The 26649-nt window shown below is 40.4% G+C and overlaps 2 protein-coding genes across 2 annotated transcripts; one reads left to right on the top strand and one right to left on the bottom strand.

Moving 5' to 3' along the window:
- Positions 1 to 743: 743 nt before the first annotated feature.
- hnrnpk (heterogeneous nuclear ribonucleoprotein K) lies at positions 744 to 14834 on the bottom strand. Its single transcript, XM_042487632.1, has 17 exons — positions 14758 to 14834; positions 13772 to 13845; positions 13482 to 13645; positions 12963 to 13060; positions 12588 to 12644; positions 11575 to 11618; positions 9950 to 10022; positions 8965 to 9078; positions 8358 to 8486; positions 7643 to 7977; positions 6994 to 7041; positions 4621 to 4660; positions 3766 to 3781; positions 3265 to 3297; positions 3033 to 3100; positions 2360 to 2529; positions 744 to 1098 (listed from the first exon to the last, which is right to left on the bottom strand). Exons 3-17 carry the CDS (start codon positions 13537 to 13539, stop codon positions 1068 to 1070), a joined length of 1314 nt encoding a protein of 437 aa, XP_042343566.1. The 5' UTR covers positions 13540 to 13645; positions 13772 to 13845; positions 14758 to 14834; the 3' UTR covers positions 744 to 1067.
- A 127-nt stretch (positions 14835 to 14961) lies between these two features.
- On the top strand, positions 14962 to 26100 carry rmi1 (RMI1, RecQ mediated genome instability 1, homolog (S. cerevisiae)). The gene is made up of 10 exons (XM_042488169.1): positions 14962 to 15210; positions 15702 to 16059; positions 16945 to 17167; positions 18207 to 18317; positions 19122 to 19271; positions 21017 to 21087; positions 21465 to 21588; positions 22324 to 22405; positions 22549 to 22738; positions 23710 to 26100. Exons 3-10 carry the CDS (start codon positions 17006 to 17008, stop codon positions 24941 to 24943), a joined length of 2124 nt encoding a protein of 707 aa, XP_042344103.1. The 5' UTR covers positions 14962 to 15210; positions 15702 to 16059; positions 16945 to 17005; the 3' UTR covers positions 24944 to 26100.
- Positions 26101 to 26649: the final 549 nt, after the last annotated feature.

The following is a 26649-nucleotide window of genomic DNA, read 5'->3' as shown; positions in this document are numbered from 1 at the left end:
CAGCTGGACTGTCGACTAAACAATCACATCTGCTTTTAGCCCAAATGCCATCTGTGCACAGACAAACTGATCCAGCTGCAATGATTTTGCAAAAAAAAAAAAAAGCTTCAATAAGCAAGCTCATTAAAAATGCACATTGGTTCAGTAAAAAGTGGCACCATCTTTATTCATTTTACAATTTGACAATGTGAAGTCTACAGCATGGAGAGCAAACAAGTGTAGAGCACAGGAAATTGCAGGGACAAATAGATAAGTTCAGTATCATTTGTCAAATCTAATAAAATGTCAAAACAAATTTCTAACTACAAGTTCTCATTTCTGAGGAGTTACGCAAATTATTCAGATTTATTTGATCACACAACTACCATGGATATTGTTACAAATTAGTTAGACTGTCCTGTATCAGGTGTGTACAAGAATCCTAAATTACACATCCCCAAACCCATTCTGAAGGGTAAAATTTCCCACATCTCTAAAAAACAAAAGGTTCAGTATGAAAAGAATCATAGCTTACATTCTGCATGTTGCACAGAGTGGTAATGTGGTACAACTGTGTGTGAAGGGACCGTTATAGACAAGACAAAGCACACCAACCCCACACACTGACATGCGCACACGCGCACACACACACACACACGCGCGCGCACACACACACACGCACACACGCACACACACACACACACACACACAGATTTAAACCAGAGACAAACATACACATACAAGTCATAAAAATCAAAACCATCCAAAAAATAAAGGTTATGTTTATTTTTTTTCGTCTGTCAGGAGACTGAAGAATAATTTGATAGATGTGTGTTAGGAAAAAAAAAGCAAACTGTATCTGATAAACTAATGGACTACACTCTTAAAATGCAGTACATCTACATTTTCTTTTATGCACAGGAATGTCGGACATTTGTTTCATTAAAAAATACAAAAATAAAATTCAAAAAAGACACCCACAATCCAGAATAATAGTCTGAAGGGGATGTGTTGGACAGGGGAAGAAAGGTTGAGGGGAGGGGGAAGGGGGGGCAATCTGAGTCTGCTTCAATCTGAGTCTCCTGGGTCTACAGGAATTGACCAGAGAACTGCTTCACACTGAAATAAAAAGAGTGAAAAAATAAATAAAATACACAACAAGAAAATTGCATTTCACAAGTCGATGACGTGTAAATATATAGCTAAGCAACTGTGGGAGGATGAAGTCTTGGGAGGAAACGGATGGGGAGGGGGGTGTGGGGGGGTCATAGCAGGAAGAGAGACAGGCAGCGAGGAAGAAAGACAGGCAGAGAAGAAGGGGAAGATGTGAAATAAGTGGCGACGGACAGCGAGGAAGAGAAGGAGGAGGAGGAAAAAGAGGGGTGTGGTTAGTCCTTGTGTCCAAGCAGGTGCAGCACACTGAAGAGGGGAGGGGAGGAAGGAAGAGGGAGGCAGGGTTAGTTATCATGGCAACACTACACTACTAATGAGACAGCGGCGGCAGGCCTACAGCTGTATTAGCGGTCGGGCTAAGCTGGGATAGCATCAACAAGGAAGTAGTGTGTATAATACGTGCCTACTGGTTGCCAAGGGAGACAGAAGAGGAGGAGCCCGTGCTATTTGGCAGACTGTGATTTGTTGTCGGTTGATCTAACTAAAAACAACAAAATCACTAGTCTTCCACACAGCAGCAGCCAGGGGAAGAATCAATCCACTCCCTGCTTCACAGTGAAACGGCTCTGATGGCAAACAGACTTTTTTTTTTTTTTTTTTTTTTTTAAATCAATCATATTCAATGTGACAGTCAAAGAGACTTTTTTTTAAAATGCAATATGTGCTATTGCATTTGCCTACTCCTTCACAGCCATTTCATGCAAGAGGAAGGTTTGAACTAGTTGCAGGTTGCATGGGGAAGAAAGGAAGGGGGTTAGTGGAGAAGAGACAGCAGGCAACAGAAGTGCATAACCCAGCAGAAAGTGGGTTAACTAGGATTAGGATGCAATTTCAGAAAAACACATTTATGTATTTAGAATCTTCACAGAAGCTATGGTTAAGTGTGTTGAAAAAGAGGTAATAAAGAAACTTTATTCTAAATATCTGGTTCGTTTTAGCTTGCATCAGTTTACTAGACTGCTCTCTCTCTAAGACAGGCTGCATCAAACTTTTTATGATGCAACCCATCAGGTGTGAGCTCGGGCCGGGTCAAGAGCCCGCAGGACAATGTCACTGAGGGTTCTACTCTAAGGAGACAAGCTAGTAGGTTTATGAGCAGAATTTGATGAGATAAATGGTTCAACTACAACTTCAGAGCTGAATCAAGAATTTCTACATCTAATAAGACGAAGTTAATGTAATTTAATGAGGGTTTGTCGAAACTTGCCTGTTCTGTAGAAGGTACTGGGCATTCTGGATCTGATCCTGAGTGCCAGTGATGGTGATTATTCGGTCCTCAGAGCCTTCCAGAGGCTCATCGATCTTAATGGAGGCCCCTGACTCATGGCGGATCTGTTTGATCCGCTGGCCTCCCTTACCAATGATAGAGCCGGCCAGCTGTCGTTGGAGTTCAGAGAAGACAATGAGAGGGGTGGGGAGGGAAAGAAAAACAAGCAGAGACATTTTAGGCACTGTGAATAAATGTGTAGAGCTTAAAAAAAATGTGTTGTGTATGTACACGATAATCTAGTTTTAAATATTGCAGGTCTTCTTTTAACACTGTAAATGAAAAATATGAATAATACCTTCTCAAATGATTTCTGTTAATTACACTCAAAGACTACTATGAACTACTATGAGTCAATGTGTGGGAGACAACATGACTTGCTGGTCCCTACAACTGGAATACTGTACCAGTCAGCTGCTACACGAATAATGGACTATGACAAACACAGATGACAAAATGTAATTTATAAGAGGATAAGAGAGACGACATGATCACATATGGCAGTGAAGTGTTTTTACTAAATGTCATCTATGACACGAGGCCTTAGGAGGTGAGGTACACAGTTCTTTCTTTAGTGTGCGAGTTTGTAGTCATGTTGCAGTCGTTTGCTCACCTCTTTAGGGATCGTCACTTGTGTGGTGATGACAGGGCCACCCATGTCATTATAGGAGCCACGTCCACCTGATGGCCGGAGGGAGGGGGTAAGAGGACCAAAGGAGACAAACAGGGAAAAAGAGGAAAAGTAAGTTAAGTACTAAAAATCAATAATTTGCTGCCAACATTATCACACGTGGCTCAGCAATTTTTCTAATCATACTCATCAATGAAAAAGTGTTGAGACTCACCTGACTGGTAGCTATCCCAGGAAGAACTGTTGTCTGAGCAAGAGAGAAAGCACACTTACTCAGCAATAAATATAACAATAGTTATTTCTGAGATATTTGTAAGCAACTGACACATTCCAATACCAAAGTCAAATATGACTTGTCAGACATTTTCAAAATATCTTATGAAAACATTGTTTAATGATATATAATTAGCTCTGCGTGTCATCTTCAGCATTTGTTGCAAACAGAGATACTGTGAGTAAAATGTCATTCCACTGGAGTTTCAATAAAAAAGCACAATATTGTTGCAACAAACTGCCACGACGTCTCAATTTGAGCTGCAGTGTCCTTCTAGCCACGTTGTCACTGTCCAGATTTTGACATTTTGTCTATGAACTCTACATTCAGACAAAACGCTTGACAATAGAGCATGTTGTAAAGAACACTGACGTCCGAACACTAACAGCATTGAAACCACGTTCACGTAAAGACAGAAAGAACACAAGGCTTAGGACTCACCATATCCTCCTCCGCTCTGTAAAAAACAAACAGACACACAAACAGGTTACATACGGTTCGCTATGGGCGATTCTTTTCATCTTTCTATAGATCCTAGGTGAACGGATGGAGGCACAAAGCAGCACAAAGCACAAATGTATGGATGATGCAGCAGCCTCGTCCATGGAGTAGACTCAACTAAAAGCCACCCAGTTTTCATCCATAAACCAGACTCCTCCTCCTTCTCTCCCTCCATCCCCCCTTCCCGTCTCTCCTTGCATCTTCATCAGCCCCCATTTTCACCTGCTATTCAGCTGCTGCTGTCACCAGGGCAACAGGCAATTCAAAAAGCTGTTGCTGAGCAACGGCAGGCAGTATCCTGCCAGCTCTCGGAGAGGAAGAGAGAGAGCGAGGGAGAGAAAGAGAGAGACCTTCCAGTCTGTCAACAAAGCGTTATTATTGCCTAGCAACCAACCATGGTCACCCCCACCCTCCCCACCCCCAACATCCTCCCTCTCTTTGCAGGAAAAACAGGCTGGCCGTGAAAAGTACACAGTAAGAGGGCAATTATAGCTGATTATTATGGGGTGTCTCCGGCTGTGGTGATTATGGTCATTTGGTGGGATGGCTTACACCATGCAAAAACTAGCTTGGGTGCATGGCCGGGGCTCAGATGAGTGTGTGCACATGTATATGCACATGAGTGACCAGCAATTCTTGTATTGTCAATAAACCACTATTATCATTACAACACAATGAACAATCACAGCATATTGTCCAGTGCTAGGACCAACCAGTGCGCGAGCCTGTGAGGATGCTGGCGCCCAATGAGATGCTAGATCTAGAGCTGCATGCATTTAGCAAAGGGTCACTAACCATGTTATCGTTATAGCGATCCGGTCTGCCTCTTCTGTCACTGGTGACGAGAGAGTGCCATAGAGCGAGGGAGCGAGGGGGGGGGCAGAGAGAGATGGAGAGAAAGAGAGAGAGAGAGACAGAGAGAGATGGAGGTGGACAGAAACAGAAAATGCTTAGAAAAAAAAGCTTGACAACATTCCAAAGGAAATTTCTGGTCTAGGTCAAACTGCACACACACGCTGAGCAAGATTACAGTATAAACACATTTCCTCTCAGCCATCTTCCCACACAGTAACAGGAACAGCTCTGACAGTGTTATGGTGAGAGAAGTGACAGGTGGTGGTGATGATGATCAGAGCCAAGGGCTGCTGCTTTTTTCCCCCAAAACTGAGCTCAAATAAAGGAATTAGCCTGAAGAAATGTGTTTGGATTGATTTTATACCCCTGCTGTCCAAAAGCACATACATGCACAGATGTTACCATCACGTCAAACTAAAGCCTCAACATAAGTTAATATTGTTGCTTTTGATTGACAGCGTTTCTCTGTAGCCATGTTGTATTACACATTAGTGTTATTGCTATGATGACACAGACATCATAAGACTATATAAAATATATTTTAAAAAATCAAAATATTATTATCAAGAGTCTTATTAGAAGGATGACATGATATTTTTCTATGAACGCCATCAACCATATTTCTTTCAGTCTTATTTCCACTTATCCAGATGTGGACAGAAGAAACTAAACCAAGGCAAGGTCACAATGTTATTACTCAAGATTTGGGCAGTGCAGAGCTTCCCATTTTACCTTAAAATTCAAAATGACTTGTTGTTTTGCAGGAGCCTTTGATAAAAATGTCAGCTTCACATCAGCGCATGACCCTCATACAAACACCACCACTAATACTTTCTCTCAACCTGGGAAAAACTGGGAGTGAATAGCAGATTGGATGGTTATTAACATGGGAGAAAAGAGGTCATACAACATCAATGCAGTTCCCTACAAAGCACTAAAAAAAGTGGAGTGCGACAGGTGGATGGGGATCAGGGTAGGGGACTTGTGCAGGCTGGGGCACAACAGACAAACAGAGAGTAGAGAAATGTTTGTAAGGCAGTAATTAGTATTAAGAGTTTGGGATGCAAGGGGAGGGCAGAGGTTTATACAGTACCATTTCTCAAGAAGCTATGAGAAGAAAGGGATTAACAGGCATATCAAAAAAAAATAAAGTAGTAAGGAAGGAAACTACAGGAGATGTAGGAATACCTCAACACTCACAATTTAATTTGAATCCATAATGGCCAATTATTTGTCACATTTGAGAATGAAAATGACGCTGAACACCTGTCAGCATTAGTAAATGACTTAGGCTGAGTGTCCATATATAGCGTTTTTACTGAGTGTCAGTGTCTTTTTTTAATTCTTCCCAATAAGGACAGAGTGTATGTGGCCACAGAAAGGAAAAGCACTGCAGCCAGTGTCTTTTTCTAAAGTGCTCCGGCTTTATTGTGTTCTTGTAGTCAAAAATCTCAGAAGTTTTCAAAGAGGCGCTGGTGTCATCATTCTTGCTCTTTTCCAGCCAATCAATTATAAATTTGCTGGGGCGGGACTCGCCACCCCAGCAACTAGTGATGTCAAAAATACTAATTTATCATTACAGAATATTTAAAACAGTTTCAATCCTTCATTTCCACAGTAAGGATACACTGGTACCAGCTGCACTTTCTCTCTCTCTCTGGTCGATTATGTTTACTATAGTCATTAAACGGTCATGTTGTAGCCTTGTTAACTTCATATTCTAATAAAATCTGTTTAATTGCATGCCCTAAATTTCAATTCCCCTGTAGTACTGCAAAAATAGTATCAAATATCATTTTTTTTCCAAGATATCGTATCGAAATTAGCAATTTCAGTATTGTGACAACATTACTGGTAACAGAGGTAAGTTCTTTCTTGCCATGTCTGTCAATCCTGATATAATAAAGAGCAAATAGGGGATGTTCGTCTATCATACAATGACGGTTAGAGATGATATGTTGTCAAGATATTTGATATAAGATTTTTTTGTCAAATCCCATGCGGAGCACGTTTTTGATGAGGTGCTGGGATGAAGCACTTCCCAGTACCCTGCCAGCGCTTTCTGCCAGAGAAAAACACTATATGGACACGCAATCTTAATTTCACAAAGACCAAGGGGTAAAATGCTTCTCTTCAGGCAGCACAACCCAATGGTATTTATGAGAAATCTTTGTGTCAGTGAGTTATCATTACAGAGCACAGGTATACTGTGGCAGGTGCAACTATTAGGAAATAATAGAATATAAGATGTCAAAGTATCCCTGTTAAGGTAAGTTAGGAGGTTATGGTAAAGATTTGGGGACAGAAACTTACTTTGACCTTTCATCTGAGCCACGGTACGAGTCATAGTAACGATCTTCTCTGTGGGCGAGATGGAGATGGGAAAAAGACACACACAAACACAACCAGACATACAGTGATGAGCACATACAATAAATGGAATGATTATCATGAATACAAATGTTTTCCAGGGGGGTGCATAGTGTGATACAGAAGACTGGCCTAAGTTTTTCCTCTGAATTTAAAAATCCAAAGCAAGTTTGGGGAGGCTGAAAGGAAAATAAGCACTTGAAGAGGGATTTGTATATGCAGATGCAGGAGAAAATAAGTGCTCTAGTAGAGGAACCCTGAACAGAGCCTCGAAGTCTAAAATATCAAGCACTTAAAAACTCAACAGGTTAACAGGAGTAAAAGGACTCTCAACTTCAAACTGATGAGTGGGATCATGCAGCCATTTGGCACTCGAGCGTTCATTTAAACAAATGTGTACAAGATTATATCTGTTTTAGGATAGAACACATGTCCATTTGTAATGCAAGACTAACATTTTAGGAAAGCAAGTCTAACACAAACACTAACAAACTGCAGTTCTCAAGGACGCGTGTTTGCGCATGAGTAAAGAAAAGCAAGGCAGAAGAGCAACAGAGAAAAAAACTGTACATAATTTGTGTTGACATCTTACCCTGCTCTGTGTGGGTGTCCCATGGGCATGTTGCGTCCACGGCCACTCCCCCTGCTGACCCTACTCGGGTGGGGTGGAGGGCCTCGGCGGGGGCTCATCTCATCGTAATCCCGATGGGGGCGGGGAGGCATGGGTCCCCGTCCCCCTCTGCTGGAGGGCATTCGGTCGAACCCACGATCCCCACCGCTGGACCTGCCGCCCCCACGCATGGAGAAGCCTCCTATGAGCCTGCGGCCGCCTCCCCTCTCTTCAAACATCACGGTGAAACCACCGTATTCATATGTTTCGTCATAGAAGTTAGGGTCGTAGGGCTGTGCGCGGCCCTTTATGGGAGCCTAAAAAAAAGGTTGACAGGGAGATCAGCTGAGCTGCTCTAGTGAATTTGAGACATATTGCTTAAAAGGACACAGGTATGCTGGGAACAATCCATAAAAAACAATATTCATAACATTAAAACTAAATCTCACTAGAAGAGCATTAAATGTTCTGATGTATATCTAACAATATAAAAAAATCAGCTGGAGCATGGTATGCTGTTGACATGGTTGTTTTCCCATCTGTGTCTTACACTAGTCTACATTTTGAATTTTAACCATAAAGATATCTTTAATCAAACATGGGATTCAATTAATGGCTTCAATATGTTGCAATTTTTCAATGTATAGAACTTGACAAATCATAAAAAAGCCTCTCAGCCACTGCACAAGATACTTACTTCAGCGATGAGCTCCAGCATAGTCTTGATACACTCCACCACCCTCTCCGTTTTACCGCCAACCAGAACCACCCGGTCTGTCGACTGAGGACAGCACTCCTGAAACAGCTTGATGCTGGTCTTTGTGTTCTGGAGACACATAGACACACACAGACAGGCATACATGAGGACCACAGGAAAAGAGAAAGCCACTATATGATACAGCAGCTGATTATCCCGCAGAGAAAAAAAAGCACTCTTGACTATTTCACACATCACAACTGTGCCTTTTCATGGGAATTTCCACATCTTCGAAGTACATGATGTATTCATGAACATACAAGGTTGAGCCAGAAGCATATAAGGGTTTAGCAGTCACTTCAAGAACAAACACAAACCATATAAAACAAAGATTAAACAAGAGAAAAAAAATCACATCCTCTCTGGGTATCTCCAGCTGGGTTGAATCCACTCATTTCATGGAGTGTATTCTTGTTACAACTGAAAAACTGGCAATGACAGAAGGCTGTGTGAGAAAATGTTGTACATTACTCACACATTTCAGGCTGTAAAGCAACTGATTTAATTGCGAAAAAAACCCTGATCCCTACTTGTTGTATTAACATACCTCTCGGAGCTCCTTGATCTTGGCTCCCTTCACTCCAATGATCGAGCCAGCGAGGCTCTGGTGGATCAGCAGACGCAGCTCACAGTCAAAATCCATGCCATTGTATTGCTGGTACTGAGGGAAACATTTAGCCTGTTAATGCTCTGTTAATCTCTGAAAGACCCAAACCTGCCAGGGACTTGTGTTACATCTAATTCTAGCAAAACCCTCCACTAAACAGGCACACAATGGCAAGTTGATGTTGAAGGTTTGAAGATGACAGTTAGCACATATTACCGTACATCAGATAATAGGTGACATCAACTGTTTTGGTGACAGGAACCTTGTCACTTTTTTTTTTTAAATCCCAGTAAAGTACAGACACATGGCAACAGCGCTGTACAGAGTCTCAAAATAGAGTGCAGACAGGCGTATGCACCAGTCAAGTTTAACCTATCTGCATCTTAGCCACGTATTTGCAAGTAAAAACAAAGGTAAAGATAACACTGGAAGAGCAATTTGATTTGAAGCATCTCTTCAGCACCAGAGCTGATTCGATTAATCAATTAGTTGTCAATTATTGAAAAAAAAAAATCAAAATTGTCAAACACTGACATGTTTCACCATTTTACAGACCAATTAATCTATTAATCAGACTAATAATCCAACAGATGACATTACAATAAAAATTTACAAGACAGTTTGGTGACACCGTTAACTTCCACTGTTGTTTTCACTTCAAAATCGTCAACATCGAGACGGATGAAAAAAATAGATACAGCACAGTACACTGACCCTTTGTGTGCCAGTGTTGTATCGATACTTGGATGCCAAGTACTGACTCTTTTTAAAATCATGTTTATTATTAATATTGCAAATAAAAATAAAACCTCTGGTAGCGTACTAGAATAATAAAATCAAGTGCTTTTTTAGTCCACTTGGTAGATTTTGCAGCAATAAAAATGACTGTCAATGACTTGACATGAAAAGGAAAAAAAGTCCTCACCTCTTCCAGTGTTGGGATTATCTTCAGCAGGATTTCTCCAACTGTCTCGATGTCGGCACTGATGCTCAGGATGCTTCATGTTTCACCCATTAATGTCAAGGCAGCACACAGCCACGCAGAGAGGGTGGAGTTGGGGGTGCCACAGCATCCCAAAGGAGGGGGGAAACAACAAGTCAGATCAGAGATCAGAGATCATGAAAGCCCCTTTTTTGCCATAAAAAATAGTCACACCCCGTTTAACCAACTTGCTCCTGAGACTAACACAACTAAATGAACTTTGGGGAACCAGTGTTTTCTAAATGGTAGGCTATTGATAATTCAACACTGTAACTGAAAAAAAGCTGGTACCCAAATAATGCAATGAAAAGAAAACAGTTGTTTGTCCAGAGAAAGGAAGAAAGGAGACAAAATAAAAAAGGGACCCAAAGAAAAGTGACTGCATTTGGTGACCACTGAAGGGGCAAGACAGGGGAAGGTGAAGTCTGAGGAAGATCTGGCAGGAATATCACCAAAGGTGCCAGAGACAACTCTAACGTCCTAAAGCATAGTTTGGTGGATGCACACCACAAAGACTTTGACTGCAAAAAAACCCCAAATAATGTGCCCAACACAACTCTGAAAGATGGGGAAATCTTTGAGAAGACATAATTCGCTCTCCGATTGTTTTCATTTTTATAAAACATCCTGTCTTTAAAAAGTTGGCTTGGACAGCAATTTTGATGCTTCATTTCGCCAACAAATAAACAAAATTTTGTTGTCTGCACCCACCTAGTGATATAATAAAATAAACAATGAATTTACTGATCAAGAGAAATTAAGCAGTTTGTACATGGAAGTAGAATGGTAGACAGCAGAGGGACAGTAACAGAGCAGATTATACCATGGAAAATGAAGTTTGCCACCACTGGAGTCGATGCTTTTTTAGGAGATGGGAAAAGCGATAAACAACATAACACCAAAGAATGCAGGGATGTGCGGGACAGAGAGAGATAATCTGTACGTTCAATAGCTCTAGCAGTCAATAACAAAGTTCAGATGAAGCAGAAGACAGAAAAGGACACACACACAAAACACTTGAATCCTAGCTTGCCTTTTGCGTTTCAGAATGTATGGACAATCTGAGTCTATCAGAATTATGAGGGCATCTCAAGGAAAGAATGGGATGGTGCGAGAAGCAGGTGAGCTTATGAAACTAACGGGGGAAAAAAACAAGAACACCAGTATATCCACTCTGAAGGGGGAGGGAGGTGGAAACGCGGAAGAGAAAGGAGGATAGATAATCATCAATGAAAATTAAAATAAATAAAAAAAACACGGACATATTGCACAGATTATAGCAAAGATTTAAAAAGACAGTGGCAGATTGTGGAAAAACCCTGACAACACCAGCCTAAGTTTCAATGTTGACGTGACTTTAAAAATGGCATATAAAAGGATGTTGACATGGCTTTTACAGGCTCAACAGGCAGATTTGGTCATGAACGCATTTTGACTCAAAAGACTAAGAGAACAGGTAGGTTAAAATACAGTGACTTGACAGAGGCAGGATGACTATTTATTATTCATCTCTTCTTGTTTGTTTGACCTGTAGTCAGGCAGTGAGAGGGAGGAGCTTAGGGACATACCGCTCAGGCCCACTGCTGTCTGGGACTGACACACTGGCATTGTACTGGGCGTGGCATGGGCAGGGGCCAGGGCCATTCGAGCACAGATGTCAATCAAGTAAGGCGCCCATTTAGGGACAGGGCACGATTATGGACAGGGCCAACCAGGGTGTCAGGTGGGCGGGCGCAGGAGGGGCCATCCAGAACATGGGCAACAGAGGAGGAAGTGGGCAAAAGTCAACAGTAAAATAATAAACAAGGGAGAGGGAAGAGGGAAGAGGAATACATTTTTAATATACAGGCTCTACACTGTTCAAACGTGACTTTAATTTGATTCTCTCAGAGATTGGTTTGTCAAAGAGAGAAAAGGAGAAAAGGTGACATTGGAAAATGGGTAATGGCATATTAAGAACATGATAAGTTCAATGTCGGGGAATAGACCAGAGACAGTGAGAGAGAGGGGGAGAACAAATTGTGGAGGGCTAGAGAAAGAGGCAATGACACTGAATGAATTAAGAATTGGTCAGGTTGCCTGAACACTTATTAAAAAATGTATATTAGCTGGCGGTGCAGGTGACCTCACAAACACTGCGCTGTGCCTATAAATTTAAATTAACAAGAGCATAAGCTTTGCCACAACAGCACTGTTACAAAAAATTAGCATTATGGAGAAATGGACATGAAATTGGACTTCTGTGCCAAGGGCCAGTTTAGCTGAAGAAATCACATGATGTTCATATGTAAATAAAAAGGGTTTGTCAGAAGCTTTCATGAGCAGAAGGCTAATACTAAAAGAGGCTAACCACACCCTTTGTTTACACAGTAGAAAACAATATCAAATACCATATTAAGTTTTTAAAGCATTAGGCTATCCAAGCTAAATGTTTGTTTAAAACGAAAAACAAAAAGAACTTGATGTCCTATAGAGGAGGCTGTGTAGTTTTGGGAGATTTTCCAGTGAGGGGAAAAATAAAGACTACAAAATAAAAAATTCTGACCAAAATAAAAATTCAGGGTGTATAAAATGTACTCACGTCTGTACGAAGGGCTTTGATGTTTTTGCCACCTTTTCCAATTACAGCTCCTGCATTCTGAGAATACAAAGAATACAAAGAAAACTGAAAACATCCCAAAACAAGGAAATGTAATCTGCACCAGATGCGAGAGAATATTAAGATTAATATGAGAAAATGAACATTAATTGTACGAATACACCTAATAAAGGGTGGAATTCATTATTCAAAAGGCAGAGATGTGAGCAGGGTAACAAAAAGAAAGCTATAAAAATTTAGTGGGGGTAAAAAATGTAAAAGTCCTACTGAAGGGGTGCACAAAATAAAGACATTAAAACATGAATAATCACATAAGGGTTCGACATGAAACGTGAAATGAAAGGGGAGCTGATTTACTTTGCTCTGCAGGAGGATGCGAAGCTCTACCATCTCGTCAGAGTTCCTGGAGCGCTTGAATGATTTCTGCTCATCTGCATCCTCAGCAGGGCGCTTACCTGCCAAAGGGAGATAAAAATACACAGTGACAACGCTGCATCCACAATCTCCGGCTTGATGAAATGAAATAATTTAAAAGAAAACAGAAAGCAGTGAAGAGTCACGAGACTAATATTTCATTAACTCTGATTTCGTATTCTACGCTAAATCTATACTGACCACTCAACCAGTAAAGACAAAGACTTTTGTAATGCCACAATGAAAGCATAGACGCAACTTTCGGAGGAGATACAGATGGCTCAAGGTTACAGAAATATTTTCAGATCTCCAAGAGAAACATTTTACTCCTAAATGACTTGCACTGCTTTCCAAAATCAGAGCTACACTTAATCAGCCAAAACAACACTGCATTTGTTATAGTTCCATCACATACACGCAGATATACATTATCAAAATTTTAAAGAAAGCTATGGTTTATACCGTTTGTCTCCGTGTTGCTGAATGAAGTATCTTCTTGCTGTTCAATTTCTGTCTCCATGGTCTTCTGACAGGGAAAGAGATATAGCGGGCACCTCGATCCGGGGAACAGGCGGCAGCAACAGGAAGAGAGAAGCAGAAAACTAGCCCCCGTGAGCTGTGGCTGTCTGTCAGCATTTTGAAAAAGAAAAAAGACAATTCAAGCTGTGTGCTGGGGAGCTGGCTATTCAAGGACCCGGGGTGAATTGGCGACAAAAACGAGAGAGAAAAACTGGCAGAAAACTGGCACTCACCGATATTTATTACAGGAACAAGGGCGTGTTGATAGGCGGAACTAAATAAGCAAGGACCAAACAGCTGCTGCGACCTGTCGGGGAGGGAGAGGCTAGTTGAGAAATGTAATATGAAAAAGCCTCATTGACAGCAAAGATCGAAACGCATCGATTATGATCACATACACACATGTATTTGAATCACTGTTTTGGGCATTTGCCCTCCACTGCACGTCGATTCATTCAGTGAAAATTAAGACACAATTAGCATAAATCTGATTTGTTTAGACGGAAAAAGAAACAGGCATTTAGTATTGTTTCAGATTGAGTTTATCCTCCAGTGATGAACGAATAATTTTAACGTTAGATTTCAAACTGACGCTAATACTTAGCTATATCAACCGGCAAATAGGACAGTGGGTTAGTAATTTCAAGAAACGTAACACTACAGCTAACGACCAAAGCCACACATTTAAATATTATATAATAAATTGAGCCAGAATAGACCAAACCAAAAGTCAGCTAACCTAGCTCCGGTGAAGCTAAGTTATCGACCGTTAGCTAACGTTAGCTACCTGGGTTGCTACATCGCCTCGGGGAAACGCGCTTGCTATGTTAGCTTCGTAGTGAACATTTGAAATAGATATTTTTTTACTAAATGTCGACCGTGCGCTCTTTTCAAAGACTTTACTACTCGCAAACGTGACAAAGGGTCGCGCTGTGTTGTTTATCTAACGCGTGTGGGGTGACAAAACGTTACCAATCGATCAATACAAAGACCAGACCGAGCCGCTCGGGCTAGCTGTTAGCAAGTTTCGCCATGTTGCTATGATTTCGGGTTGAGCACAAGGGGAGCTCGCCAGGCCAGCTAATTAGGCAGCATTGCACCAGATACAAAATAAGAAACACAGTGATTTCTAAAGACATACTTCTCTTAATTTTATATGTGTACCTCAATTATATTAGAGTACGTAGCACAGAAACATTGAAAATATCAAGACACAAACCTGCAGAGCAACACCTCGCTCGTCCCCCTTCCTTCTCTACCGAACCTGGAAATGTACGCGTTCGTCCAGAGCGTGCTGATTGGTTAAACGGAAAGAAGAGTTAAAGAATGAAGAGACACGATTGGCTAGAAGGGACGTCAATCGTATGAGCTGAGGCGTTTCCCACGGCGACAAGTTAAGCCCTATTTCCGGGTGCAGTTAGGTTTGCAATTTTAGTGTGTTGCTCAAGTTACTTCTGTTTTTAAGGTGTGATCCGCATGGCCAATATTAAGCGGTGACTTTTTTTAGTGTTTGTAGAGGTACAGTTGATATGTTACAGTACTGCTGTTGTATGTAAGCGAGTGTTTGGTTGCGTTATATGGACACTAAGCCAAGGTGCAGACCGTACCAACTTTGGCGCCTTGGCTACTTTCCACAACACTTGGTGGAGGAGGATGTCTCCATAACTCCCAGGTAACCACTGAAGTAACCTATAAGCGATATTCAACTAGCTTTGCTTGGTAGCCACTTTTGCAAAGATTAAAGGAGTCCAGGAGCCAGCCGCAGCAGCCTGGTGCATGTTACTGTGATATTAGGAAATCTGTAGGATTATTGAGTGTTTCTTGGATGTTAGGACGTTTCTCTAGGATTTTAGGACATTAGGGGCTTAGCTGGGACCTTTGTCAGTGAGTGCGGGGGGATCCCCCCCACTGGCACCCTATGTATACTAAAAGTGCAAAAAATAATTCCCAGTGTGAATCACTTTATTTTTTATTGTGGATTAGAAAATGGTTGGGCACCCAGCACCCTAATAGGGGCGAGATTTGGCCCGCGGGTTGGAAGTTGAGTATCACTGCTCTACGTCAACAGTTACTTGAACGTATAGAGGAGCTTTTTTATAATTCAGTTGCATGCTATCCCTGCCTCCATTTCTCATCCAGTCTCTGTTTATCTCCCCTCCACAGCACCCAGACGTGACCATCTGCAGAGACACAGGGCTTATCAGAGCTGATGTGACCGCATAAAAACAACAGAAGGCAATTTTCCTCTGTTCTTACATCACAATAAAGTAATCTCTCCTAATCAATAAATTACCACAAGATTTGGTGTCAAGTGGTTTTGGAGATACAGAGAGAAGATGACAACTTCCACACCACACTACTCCCTTATATCCCTCAGGGATTGCAGGGTGCTATGAATTAAATTAAATGTAACATTTGAACCACCACTACTGAAAACGAATGTACAAAATGTTATCACAGGGAAATGTAATTGCAGTGGCAGATGAAGTACCTCTAAAGCCACACGGGAGTTAAAGTACAGGTATCTTACAGAAAAAGATTTTGTTAAAAGTTAAAGTCGCTTATTAAAATATTATATCAGGAAATTTTTGTGTGGCAATATTGTTTCGTTACATGGACACCAAGTATCAATATTTTTTATCATATATTTATATTTCATATACAAATTAAACTTAAGATAGCCTACTAAAATAATAAAATTAATTAAAATGAATTGCATTTTCAGTCCACTAGATGCATATTTGCTGCAATAAAAGTAACGGAAGTGAGATTAACACACTGGAAACTTGGAAACTAGATAAAAGAGATGTTGACTAAGTTTTCATTCTGGAAAATAATTTTTAGTAGGAAAAAGGTAATGAATCACAGAGTATCGCAAGATATCTGATCACAATACTCAGCATATTGCAACATGTTTAAAATTGCAGCAATATTGTATTGTCACTGAAGTATTGTGATAATATTGTATCATGGGGACTATTCATTTGTGATATTAAATGTACTTAAGTATTAAACATACAAGTGAATCCAGGTTAAAAAAAAGCAATAGGTCAGAATTTTGAGAAAGTGTATTTCTTTGTTGCACTTGAAGAAAAACAAGGTCTGTTTTACTTTAGTTCCCTCTCATCCATTCATTTGTCTGTCTGTCCTTTCCTCACTTCCTGATTCCTTTCCTATTTTGTAGTAATTAAGAAAGAAACTTAGCGGAAAAGTATCAAAGTAAAAGCATACATTTTTTATGTTGGAAATGTAGTGGAGTAGAAGTGAAAGTTGACAAATATAAAAACTCAAATCAAGTAAAGATACTCCAAAAAATACTTAAGTACCATAACAAAGTATTATTATTTTGTTACATTACACAACTGTACAACTGAATATGAATAACTGAACTGTTTTCTTATGATAGCAGATAACAGTGTAGAAGACATCAGGAAGTGGCCTTAGTCAAACACACACAAAGGACGAGGATGGCCCCTGAGATCGAGTCTGTGGTACGTGCTACCCAGGCCTGGCTGCAGTCCTCTTGGCATGTCCAGGTGCCCTTTGCCTGGCTGGAAGCCTGCGTGGAGTGGCTGCAGGAAGAGGCAGGAGGAGCAGGTCGGCTGTCACAGCAGCAAATCAACCAACAGGTAGGCAGGATGTCTGAATGTCTCACTGAGCAGACGAATGCAAAATGGTTACAGTCTGGAGTTTGCTCAGTTGTCATGGCGATAGCTCTGTTGTGCCAATGACAGGACTCAAGTATGAGACTTGGGTCACATGATAACAGGTGGTCTTATGCGGGGGGGGGGGTTAATCTACCCGAAATAGCAGACTGTGTCGCTTTCTTTTTTGTCATAAAAACTCAGAGCACGATTTAAATAGCTGATTTATTCAACTTTGCATCAAAAGTAACCCTACCCAAATATGCAGTGCACAAAAAGTACAATTCATTAAACCTTGAAGCAGGCAAGCATCAACAGCCAAACACCATGCACAGCTCTACTGCTGGTCGCTGACGCGAGAGGAAGACTATGCTACAGCGGGCAGTGATCATCAAAAGTGGGCAATTGAGGAGTGAAAGAACACCTCCTGGTCTGCCAAATCCTGGTTGCTGTTGCAACATGCTGATAGCAGGGCAACATTTTTGTGTAACTAGTATGAATCCATCCTGCCTGGTGTCAGCTGTAGCAGCTGGTGGTGGCATCATGTGGGGTATGTTTTCGTGCGTTTACACATCATTTGTACGCCACAGTGTACCTAAATATTGTTGCTGAACAGCTGTGTCCGTCCGTGGCCACAATCTCTCTCCTTTTTTAATAGATACTTGGGAGAATAATGCTTAATTTCTCAAGGCATAGATCACATGTTGATGGTTCCAGGAACATGACAGTGATTATCAGTAGATTCAAGTGGCCCACCTGGGAGAACCCTAGAACTATGTAGATTAAGATGTTTAAATCCTGAATAAGAAACCTAAAATCTGCACATACTTGATGACACAACTGAGTCACTGTGCCTCCTGCTATATGTCTTTTAATGTGTCACAATTTGAATGGAAGGCTGTATCACAAAGTATAGAAATCTTCTCAAATAACTAATGATACAGAGTGAATGAAAAATGTCTTAGCTGCGAATGATAAAAAGGCTGGCAGCTTTAACCCTCATGTGCATGATGTGATATTTTAGGCACTGGACCAGTGGCTGTTGACAGACTTGAGGGACCTGGGCCACCCTGTTCTCCCTGAGGGGCTCTCTCAGGCCCAGGAGACTGAACTCAGCGGCACCTTCTGTGTCCAGGTACAGGCTTGTTGATCGTATATTTCATCTCATGCTTATGGTGTGATACTATGTTAGGGACAGTACCAATGGATAAATAGAAAGTTAAATAATTAAAATAGCCACATGTTCCACCTATAAATAAGCTCCAGAAGTTCAACAAATTTCCAAGTCAAGGCAGTACTGTACTGCTGCAAGGATGACATGTATTTGTAGGCCATAACTGAAGTAAACATCACCCTGGTTCTCTCAACAAAAAGCCAGTCTGATTTTTCCAATGGATTTTTGAGTCTTGTAGAAAATAATCTCTGTGGCAAAAGAAAGTTTGTGATACTTAAACTGGAATCAATGGGAATAAATAGCTAAGGAGGGCTTTAAATGAACTACTGTACATTACGGTCCCATGACTTCAGCATTGCAACCACAACAAGGCTGTAAAGCCATGTTCAGCCACTTGTTAGCAACTGCCTTTTTTAAGACACATTAAAGCTTCAAAATTTACAAGTGGGGTATACACTGACAGATTTTATGTCATATAACAAAATGTGAAAGTCTGTCAAGCTTGTGTTAACCACAGAGCTAATGTCAGGCTTCTAAAGAAAAACCCATAAAAAAAAGAAAAAAAACCTCAAAACATTGTCTTTGAGACTAGGGAACTGGGGTTGCTAAAACGCAAACTCATTTCCAGGTTTAGGGACTCATTCCTGCAACACTCTATACCCACGATACTGTTATTAGACTGTAGTGTCAAACATCTCACTAAATATTTAAGAAATTAATATGCAAGGCAAAGGCAACATAATCAAAGGTGTCACTCTGTTTTAGGTTGACTCATTAATAGACATCAGCCAGCCTGCGTACAGTCAGCTGCAGAAGTGGAGGGGCTCAGATTGTGCCAACGACGAGGTGTCTGCTGTCACACAGGCCACGCAGAGGCCCTGGGAAGCCAGAGCGACCCGTATGCTACTATTGCAGGTCAGAGGCATGTATGAAATACAGTAGGTATAATAAAATATAACCCCTGAATATTGATGTTGTGCTTTGTAAATGGTAACAGTTTATTTAGAGAGAACGCCTATGGAGAGGTTTTACAATGTTTTTTGCATTTCAACAGCTTATTAGTATATATGTGAGTATATGTGACATTTCATGAACGTACCTACATTGAGCTGTCCACTCAACCTATGCTGCATAGGTTGAGTGTATAGGTTGAGGTTGATTATCATTTATTATTTTTCAGTTTATAAAAAAAAATGTGATCATAATAGTCTGAAAGCAAAAAGGTTTTGGCATTGTATACAAAATGGTACTGGCTACAGTGTATTTGACATTAAAAATACACTGTTTTTACACTATTTACCAATGTGTAGAAGTATATTCAGAAACTGTCCAGCGATATTCTACGACCACATTTTATCTTTATGTGTTTGGTCGGTTAGAATAATGAAGACTTCTGCTTTCCTTCCTAACCAAATCAGAGTGGACAATCAGTGGGAGCATATGAAAGAGTAAATTGCTGGAATATAAGGCACAGACTGTAATTTTCACCTTAAGTAATACACTTGTCACTGCTCTATGGTTTCTCAAGAATAGTGCTGGTGTTGCTTAGAAACGTTGCATTTTTTTTTCTACGATGTCTGAGTCCTGAATTCTCACAATTCTGGGAGTCATGGCTTAAAAGACACATGGCATTTAAAATACACTGGAATAACTGTCAAAAGGCAGGACAATAAAGCAGATGCGGTTTAGATAAGCTGTGACCAGCTTTGCATTGTGAAAAATTCAGCTCATCCAGCATATATAGTGCAAAAACAGTTATGTAACATTCAGTCAGTCTCGATTTAACTGTTCAGCAAAGTTTTAGGATGTTTGCAGCTAAATGAAAAAAAAGATAATGCCCACTGACTTCATGCCACAATAGTTTGATTAGGAGGTTTTGATCCTATGCAGAATAGCGTTTTCATGATACTGAGATTTCTAACTTCGATACAATATTTATAAAACATAGATATTCAGTACCATTTTTCATGCCATCAGGAAGCAAATGACTTTGATGGCATACAACTTAAAATGTATATTAAAAGATACATACTTTAAAACTTTAATCAAAAGCCAGAGCTATTATTTGCTTAACCCTTAAAACCATGGGACAAGGCTTATATTTGAATTTTATCAGTATAGCGGCTATAAAATTCTTTCTTGGTTATTAGCAGAGAACAGCAGAAATACTGTAGTAAATATAAACAATAGAAGAGAGCAAGTCAGCGCAGCATGTATAGATGTATACTGTGGAAACTGAGAATTGAAAGTGTTTTAGGTATTCAGAATCAATATGTATTGATGAATCAGTATTTGGATTTTTCTCAGGTCAGAAAGTGGAAACCACACCCAAAGTTTACACATCACGCAAACTAATAGGCGAACAAGCTCTATGATGGCTCATGTTGTGTTGTTAATGTTTTGCAGCTTCACAACCTACAGAGTTTCTTACACATACAGTATTACAGTAGCTGCACCTCACTGTTAAAATGCATAGAAATGTTTCTGTCATTTATTTTTCTACGTTTTGAATTTATAAAATTGTTCGAAAAACTAAGCAAGGGCAGCAGTTATGTTTAACTTTCTTTTGAGAAGTATCTACGTATATGAATCTATTACAATTTCACAAACATTTCCCTGTTCAACTGTTGCTGGTAAAATACACCATCTCTGTTGTACAGGTGACAGATGGAGTCCAGAGCTTGGAGGCCATGGAGTATCAGCCTATCCCTGCACTCAGCACAGCTCTCAGGTTAACAATCAATCCACAAAAAAAATAACTGCATTCAACATAACTTTCTATAATCAAATGATCAAAACAATTCTCTCTTTCTTTCTATCTGTCTGTCTTTCTTTTACTTCTTTTCAGCAACTGTCTCCAATTTTTAAGCAAAAAATGTGTTCAATCTTAATAGTAGCCAAGATAAACAGAGGGGCCGCTGTTACTTATTTCTGTGTTATTTTTCGATTTTGGATGGAAATAACATGAAATTGAAAATTAAATCAAAGTTAATAAATGTTTTACTCCTACGCCCCTCCAAGTTTCTCAAGAATTAAAAAAACACTGGCGATTTTCTGAAATTTTCTGGAACCATATATTTAATTGGGATTGTCGGCTCTTACCATCAGGCCTGGTGTGAAGCTGCAGCTGCAGGGGCAGATGGTTTGCAGACTCGGGATGCTTCTGTTGGGGTCAACCAACATCAAGGTCCTGGGTGGTGAGGTGGAGGACCTGGTGGAGAGAAATAAACAGGTACTGTTTGTTTGTCTATTTGGATCTCCATTAACTTCCACATATGCAGCAGCACTGCTTATGTGGTAGCTAACTGTTAATTTCAGTTGTCTGTTAAAAGCAAATTTACAGGAATACTATACAAACAAAATGATCTTCTGTTTATGAAAATGTGGTTTTCTCGCATGTCTCCATGGTGGAAAAATAATCCAAAGCAGAAAAAAAGCGATATAATCCAAGTCTCATTTATACAGTCATGCTCGTTGTTTCCCAAACATGCATTTTTGCTAAAATGTCACTATTTAAAACACTTCTGCACAAACAGTTTCACGCATGGACAAGTCGTGCATCAAGACTTTTTTTTTGTTTTTGGATTCTCTGTTATGGCATGTGAAAAAAAACAAAAAGTGATATAGTTTTTGTCACAATGTATATGTGTTTCGTAACGCAGGGTGAGTATTTGTTATACAAATTATCACTTTGTGGATCAGCTACTCCTTTAAACCAATACATGTTTTTCTTTTCTTTATTTTTTGTTACAAATGTCATATGAATACTATATGGACCTAATCACCCTTTTATTTATTTGTCATCTATTAAAGCATTGAGATTAAATCTAGTTAGTAAAACTGACCAGATACCGTTTTTTTACAGCTCATGAAACAAAGGTAGAAACAAAATCCCAGCTGTTCTGATACAGCAGTTTATAATATACCATAATGTGTACAGATCCAGTGTGTACTTCTATACTGACAGGGCAAGGTGCTGTGTCGGACGCTGGGACTCCCTGAGGAGGAGCAGCAGGAGGGGCAAGAGGCCCCACCTGCACCACAACAAGGTGAAGTATATTCATTTCCTCCTACTTAGATTTTATGTAAAGTACGGCCCGTTTAAGAATGGAAATGGATGTCTTTTTTTCTAAGCTCACATTACCTATTTCAGAATTGAAAATAATTATGCTTCTTTTTGTTTTCTCTTCAGGGAACCAGGACGTGGACGTGCTGGAACTTGATGACGCAGAGTTATTGGCCAATCTGGAGGCCCAGGAGGAGGTTGAAAGGGTTCAGGTTGAGCCTGTTCAAGACAGCGGCTACGGGACGCTCAGCAAGACCTCGACTCAGTCCTCGAGAACCTCCTCTGTCAGAAGCCTCGTCTCCACAGCCTCATACAGGTGAGTGGTTAACAACATGATGCCTTGACATTTTAAGCTGGAACTCTGCGGTGTTCACTATCGGGCAAATAAACCTTGACATTTTGAATTTTAGCATAATGTCTGTCTTGTCTGAAAAATATCAGCATTTATCTTTCAGCTACTTCAGGAAGCATTTAACACTCACTCTACAGCTCATCAGCAAACTTATATATTCTTTTGTCATTGTTGGCGTTGCTGTCATGTGACCACTAATTTCCTGCACAGTCAGAAATAAATGAGAATAAATTGCTACATTATTTGATTTTTTTTATTTGAATGACAAAGACTTCTCTAATCATGACATAAAATGCAAAGCAAGCTGTCTGACTTCAGGCTGTAATCATGGAGACTTAAGACTTAAAGGGACAGTTCACCCGAAAATCAAAAATATTTCTCTCTCCTCGTGTGTTGGTATCGTCCATAGAGATGTCTCCTTTCTCTCGATTATAATGGAACTACATGGCACGCAGCTTGCAGTTAGGGCTGCACAATTATAGCCAAAATGACAATCATTATTTTGATCAATATTGAGATCATCAAAATTTATCATGATTATTCACTGATTTGGGGGGAAAAATTGGGGTGGGGGTGGGGGGGGGTGTTGCACTTTCTCAAAAGACTTAAAATAAGGTTCCTCTTCGCCTGAATTCAGTGCATCTCCTAGAAGCAAAATAAAATTATAAATAAAATTTTGCCCAAAATATAGGCTAACTAACAAGCATGAGCCTGGGTTGGATGATGCATTTCGATAGAAAGAAAATAGTTCTTTCATTAAATTGCTATTAAAGTCTAGAGTGATATCAGACTTTGAACTATCTCTGCCCCTTGTTGCTGGAGCGACACTGGAAAAAATACTCTGACGCCCTCTGTATAATTTATGGGGTGCTAACACTGTTAAAAACATCTAGAAATATTACTCAGTCCAACATTTTTTGGTTGGTCTCTTGCAGAAGTGAAGCCTCTGCCAGTCCGTACAGAAGCAATTTCACCCAAAACAACAGAGGGGCTTCAGTCCAAGGTCATCACCATGGTAACAGTCATGAGGATTCAGACCTCTCGATTCAGATCCCAGATCACAACATGACAGACGAAGACTTTCCCGATCAAGAATTTGATGATTTTCCCCTGGATGAGTTGGACAGTGTGATTTTTCAAGAAAGTACAAATGTTGCTGCGCAGTCTGACTGCAGCCACAGAAACACGCCACAGAACAACAACAACAACAACAGAACGGGAAATCCTAATGGAGCAACAAAAGCCCAAACTGCACAGTTTGAGCAGCCCAGTTTGCATGGCTCTGGGTCACACCATGGTTCTAGCAACTCTAGATCCATCTCACAGAAAAGAGCCTATCAAGACTTCTTTAAAGGAGCTACAGGGCAGTCCTTTAACCCGGCAGCAGCTTTAGAGCCATCAAATGAAGAAGAATTTGTAACTAATAATGAGAGTGATTTCATGGATGAAGATATGGACTGCCTTCTTGCAGAGGTAGAAACTGAGGGGCCAAATCAGGTCTCTGTCCAACAAGGACCAATTAGAGAAAGAGAGAGCGCCAGAAATAAAACAGCCACTTCCAGTTGTAGACTTACCAGCGACTCATTAAGTGTAACAGATAAGTTTTCTATGAAGACAGAGTCTGCATTCGAGAGCTCACACAGCACACGTCAGGGGCAAACCTCTAACACTGCAGTATTTGATAGACTATCTGCTAAAAAAGGACCTCAGAGTGACAGCTCGGTCACTTTGACCTCTCCACCTTTTACATATTTGTGTGTGTTAGAAGAGACAATGTCCAAACCTCACCCACGGACCACAGAGATCCGTGTCAAAGCTTTTATCGTGACTCTTTTAGGGAAACTAAGCAGCAGCAACGGTCTTTGGGGCATCTGCGCTACGGTATCTGATGGAACTGGTTACCTGGATGTGGAGTTGTCTGATGAGGTTTTGACGGGCCTGCTGGGCTTCTCGGTGGCAGAGAAGGGGGCTTTAAAGCGTGACCCAGCCCGGAAAGGCGAGCTGGATGCCGGGATGAGGAGGTGTCAGGAAGGGCTGGTGGACATGTGCTGCGTTATGACCATCATGGTCGAAGCAGACGGCAGGAAAGCCGTGGTGACCAAGGCCGACCCCATCAATGAGAAAGTAGTCCAGGAGCTGGAGCAGAGGGTGAGAGAGAGGAGAAAATAGACACGGAGGAGAAGTTAGGGGGAAGTGGGTGATAATGAGAAAATTACAGGCAGTGGAGAAGTATATTGCCCTTAAGCAGAGATGAGAAATTGAATGAAATAAAGGTGGGTTTTTTTTAGGATTGGTGATCAAGCTGTTGTCACTGCTTCAGATTTGGAGAGCAGTGTGTTGCAATGCGCTCCATCTGCTGTATGCGAATGTGACATTCTGTCATTTGTCTTTAGAGAAATTTTCATTCATCTATTCAGAGAGCTATTTTCTGCTTAACATTCACAGCATCAATTCCAAGGAAAGTAACCACATATAACATCAACACTGATTGATAATCAACATATTAGTTCAAACTAAATAAGTTGCGCATCCCAAATTGTAACATTGAAAACTACGTGAGGAAGGAGAGTGAAGCATGCAAGATGAGAGAGGGGAAATGGGGAGAAAATAATTCATGTTCTGATTGTTGTAATGAATTACCAGCCTTTGCATTCATTCAGTACATCCATTACTTCTGACTAAAAATGATTGAATATCCAAGGGCAGCGTGGGGCTTTAATAAACTCCCTGAGAGGAGAATGAGAGGAAAGGGAGATAAAGGAGAGGCCATGAGCTTCGATTATTTTTACATCATAGAGCCTCAACTATGTTATTGTCTTTAATAAATTCATATACTGCGAATGTATGTGTTAATTCACTGTGTATTAAAATAAGATTGTTCTGAAGGTTTTATAATTCTCTTTTACACACACTGACTAATAAAAACATGCTTGAAGTAAGAGCTCGCTACTGATTTTATCTATCCATTTCTTCTTGTTAAGTGAGTATTGTATTAACAATAGGAGAGAGAGGCAGTGTTCTGTTTGGTTTGTAATAGTCTTATTAAATGCACCTTTGGGATGAGCACTGTTTAAGCTCAGATAATGGTAACTAAAGGTAGCTGTGCAGTTGTCTTTAGAGGTAGAAATGTCTCAACAATTTTTGTATTACTCAAATTAATTTGTGTCTTGTCTGCCGTCATACAATATAATTAGGCGTCACTTTGATGTCCTCAGTGTGAAAATGAGCAAAATACATGCTAATAAATGATGTATGTTATGTGTCTCTGTGCGTTTGTGCAGGAGAGCACATACATGTTACTGTCACTGTGTGCACTTCCATTCAGGTAGTCGCTCTCAATCATTAAGGGCTAATCAGGTTGAATGCCTAAATCAGGACCCTGCTATGCATATCGATAACCTGTTACGTGCTAATGAGGCTGGATACGATGGAGGAGGGGGAGAGTAGCAACCCATTGGGAGACACAAGTGGAATAAATATTGGGAGATGGAATAAATGAAACAAGAGGGGAGTGTTGTCTCAGTGATGCTGCGGTCAAACCTCACTGTATACGTACTGTAACTAACGAATGGTGGCTATATGGTGAACACTCAGTGCAGCTTTGTACACCTTTCACTGAATTATATGTCAAAACACATTCCCTAAATGTGTTTCCTTTTTTTTGACATTCAGCAGGTGTAAACGCAGTCAGGTTATAATGTCAGAAAAAGAAGAATCGCACGACTTTAGTTTACTTTGAACTGTTTTATTTCTTATCACCTCATTTTTGACCTTTTTTGTCTTTTAAATCTGTTTTCTTTTAAAAACCTTTTATTTTTTTGACTTGTTTTGTCTATTTTGCAGCCTTGTGAAGTACTTTGTAATGTAGCTTTTAA

This window comes from Plectropomus leopardus, chromosome 6 (assembly GCF_008729295.1).
Source record: "Plectropomus leopardus isolate mb chromosome 6, YSFRI_Pleo_2.0, whole genome shotgun sequence".
Taxonomy (NCBI): domain Eukaryota; kingdom Metazoa; phylum Chordata; class Actinopteri; order Perciformes; family Serranidae; genus Plectropomus; species Plectropomus leopardus.
Note: the sequence above shows the minus strand (reverse complement) of the source record. Positions and strands in the feature narration are given on the sequence as shown.

Bases quoted from the DNA above. Each gene is read 5' to 3' on its own strand.
- rmi1 (XM_042488169.1), top strand. From the start codon at position 17,006: ATGGCCCCTGAGATCGAGTCTGTGGTACGTGCTACCCAGGCCTGGCTG. The intron at 21,589-22,323 runs GTACTGTTTGTT...CTATACTGACAG, and splicing joins TGGTGGAGAGAAATAAACAG to GGCAAGGTGCTGTGTCGGAC. The intron at 22,406-22,548 runs GTGAAGTATATT...TTTTCTCTTCAG, and splicing joins CCCACCTGCACCACAACAAG to GGAACCAGGACGTGGACGTG.
- hnrnpk (XM_042487632.1), bottom strand. From the start codon at position 13,539: ATGGAGACAGAAATTGAACAGCAAGAAGATACTTCATTCAGCAACACG. The intron at 11,619-12,587 runs GTGAGTACATTT...TGCCACGCCCAG, and splicing joins TCAAAGCCCTTCGTACAGAC to TACAATGCCAGTGTGTCAGT. The intron at 7,978-8,357 runs GTAAGTATCTTG...CCTTTTTTTTAG, and splicing joins TGCTGGAGCTCATCGCTGAA to GCTCCCATAAAGGGCCGCGC.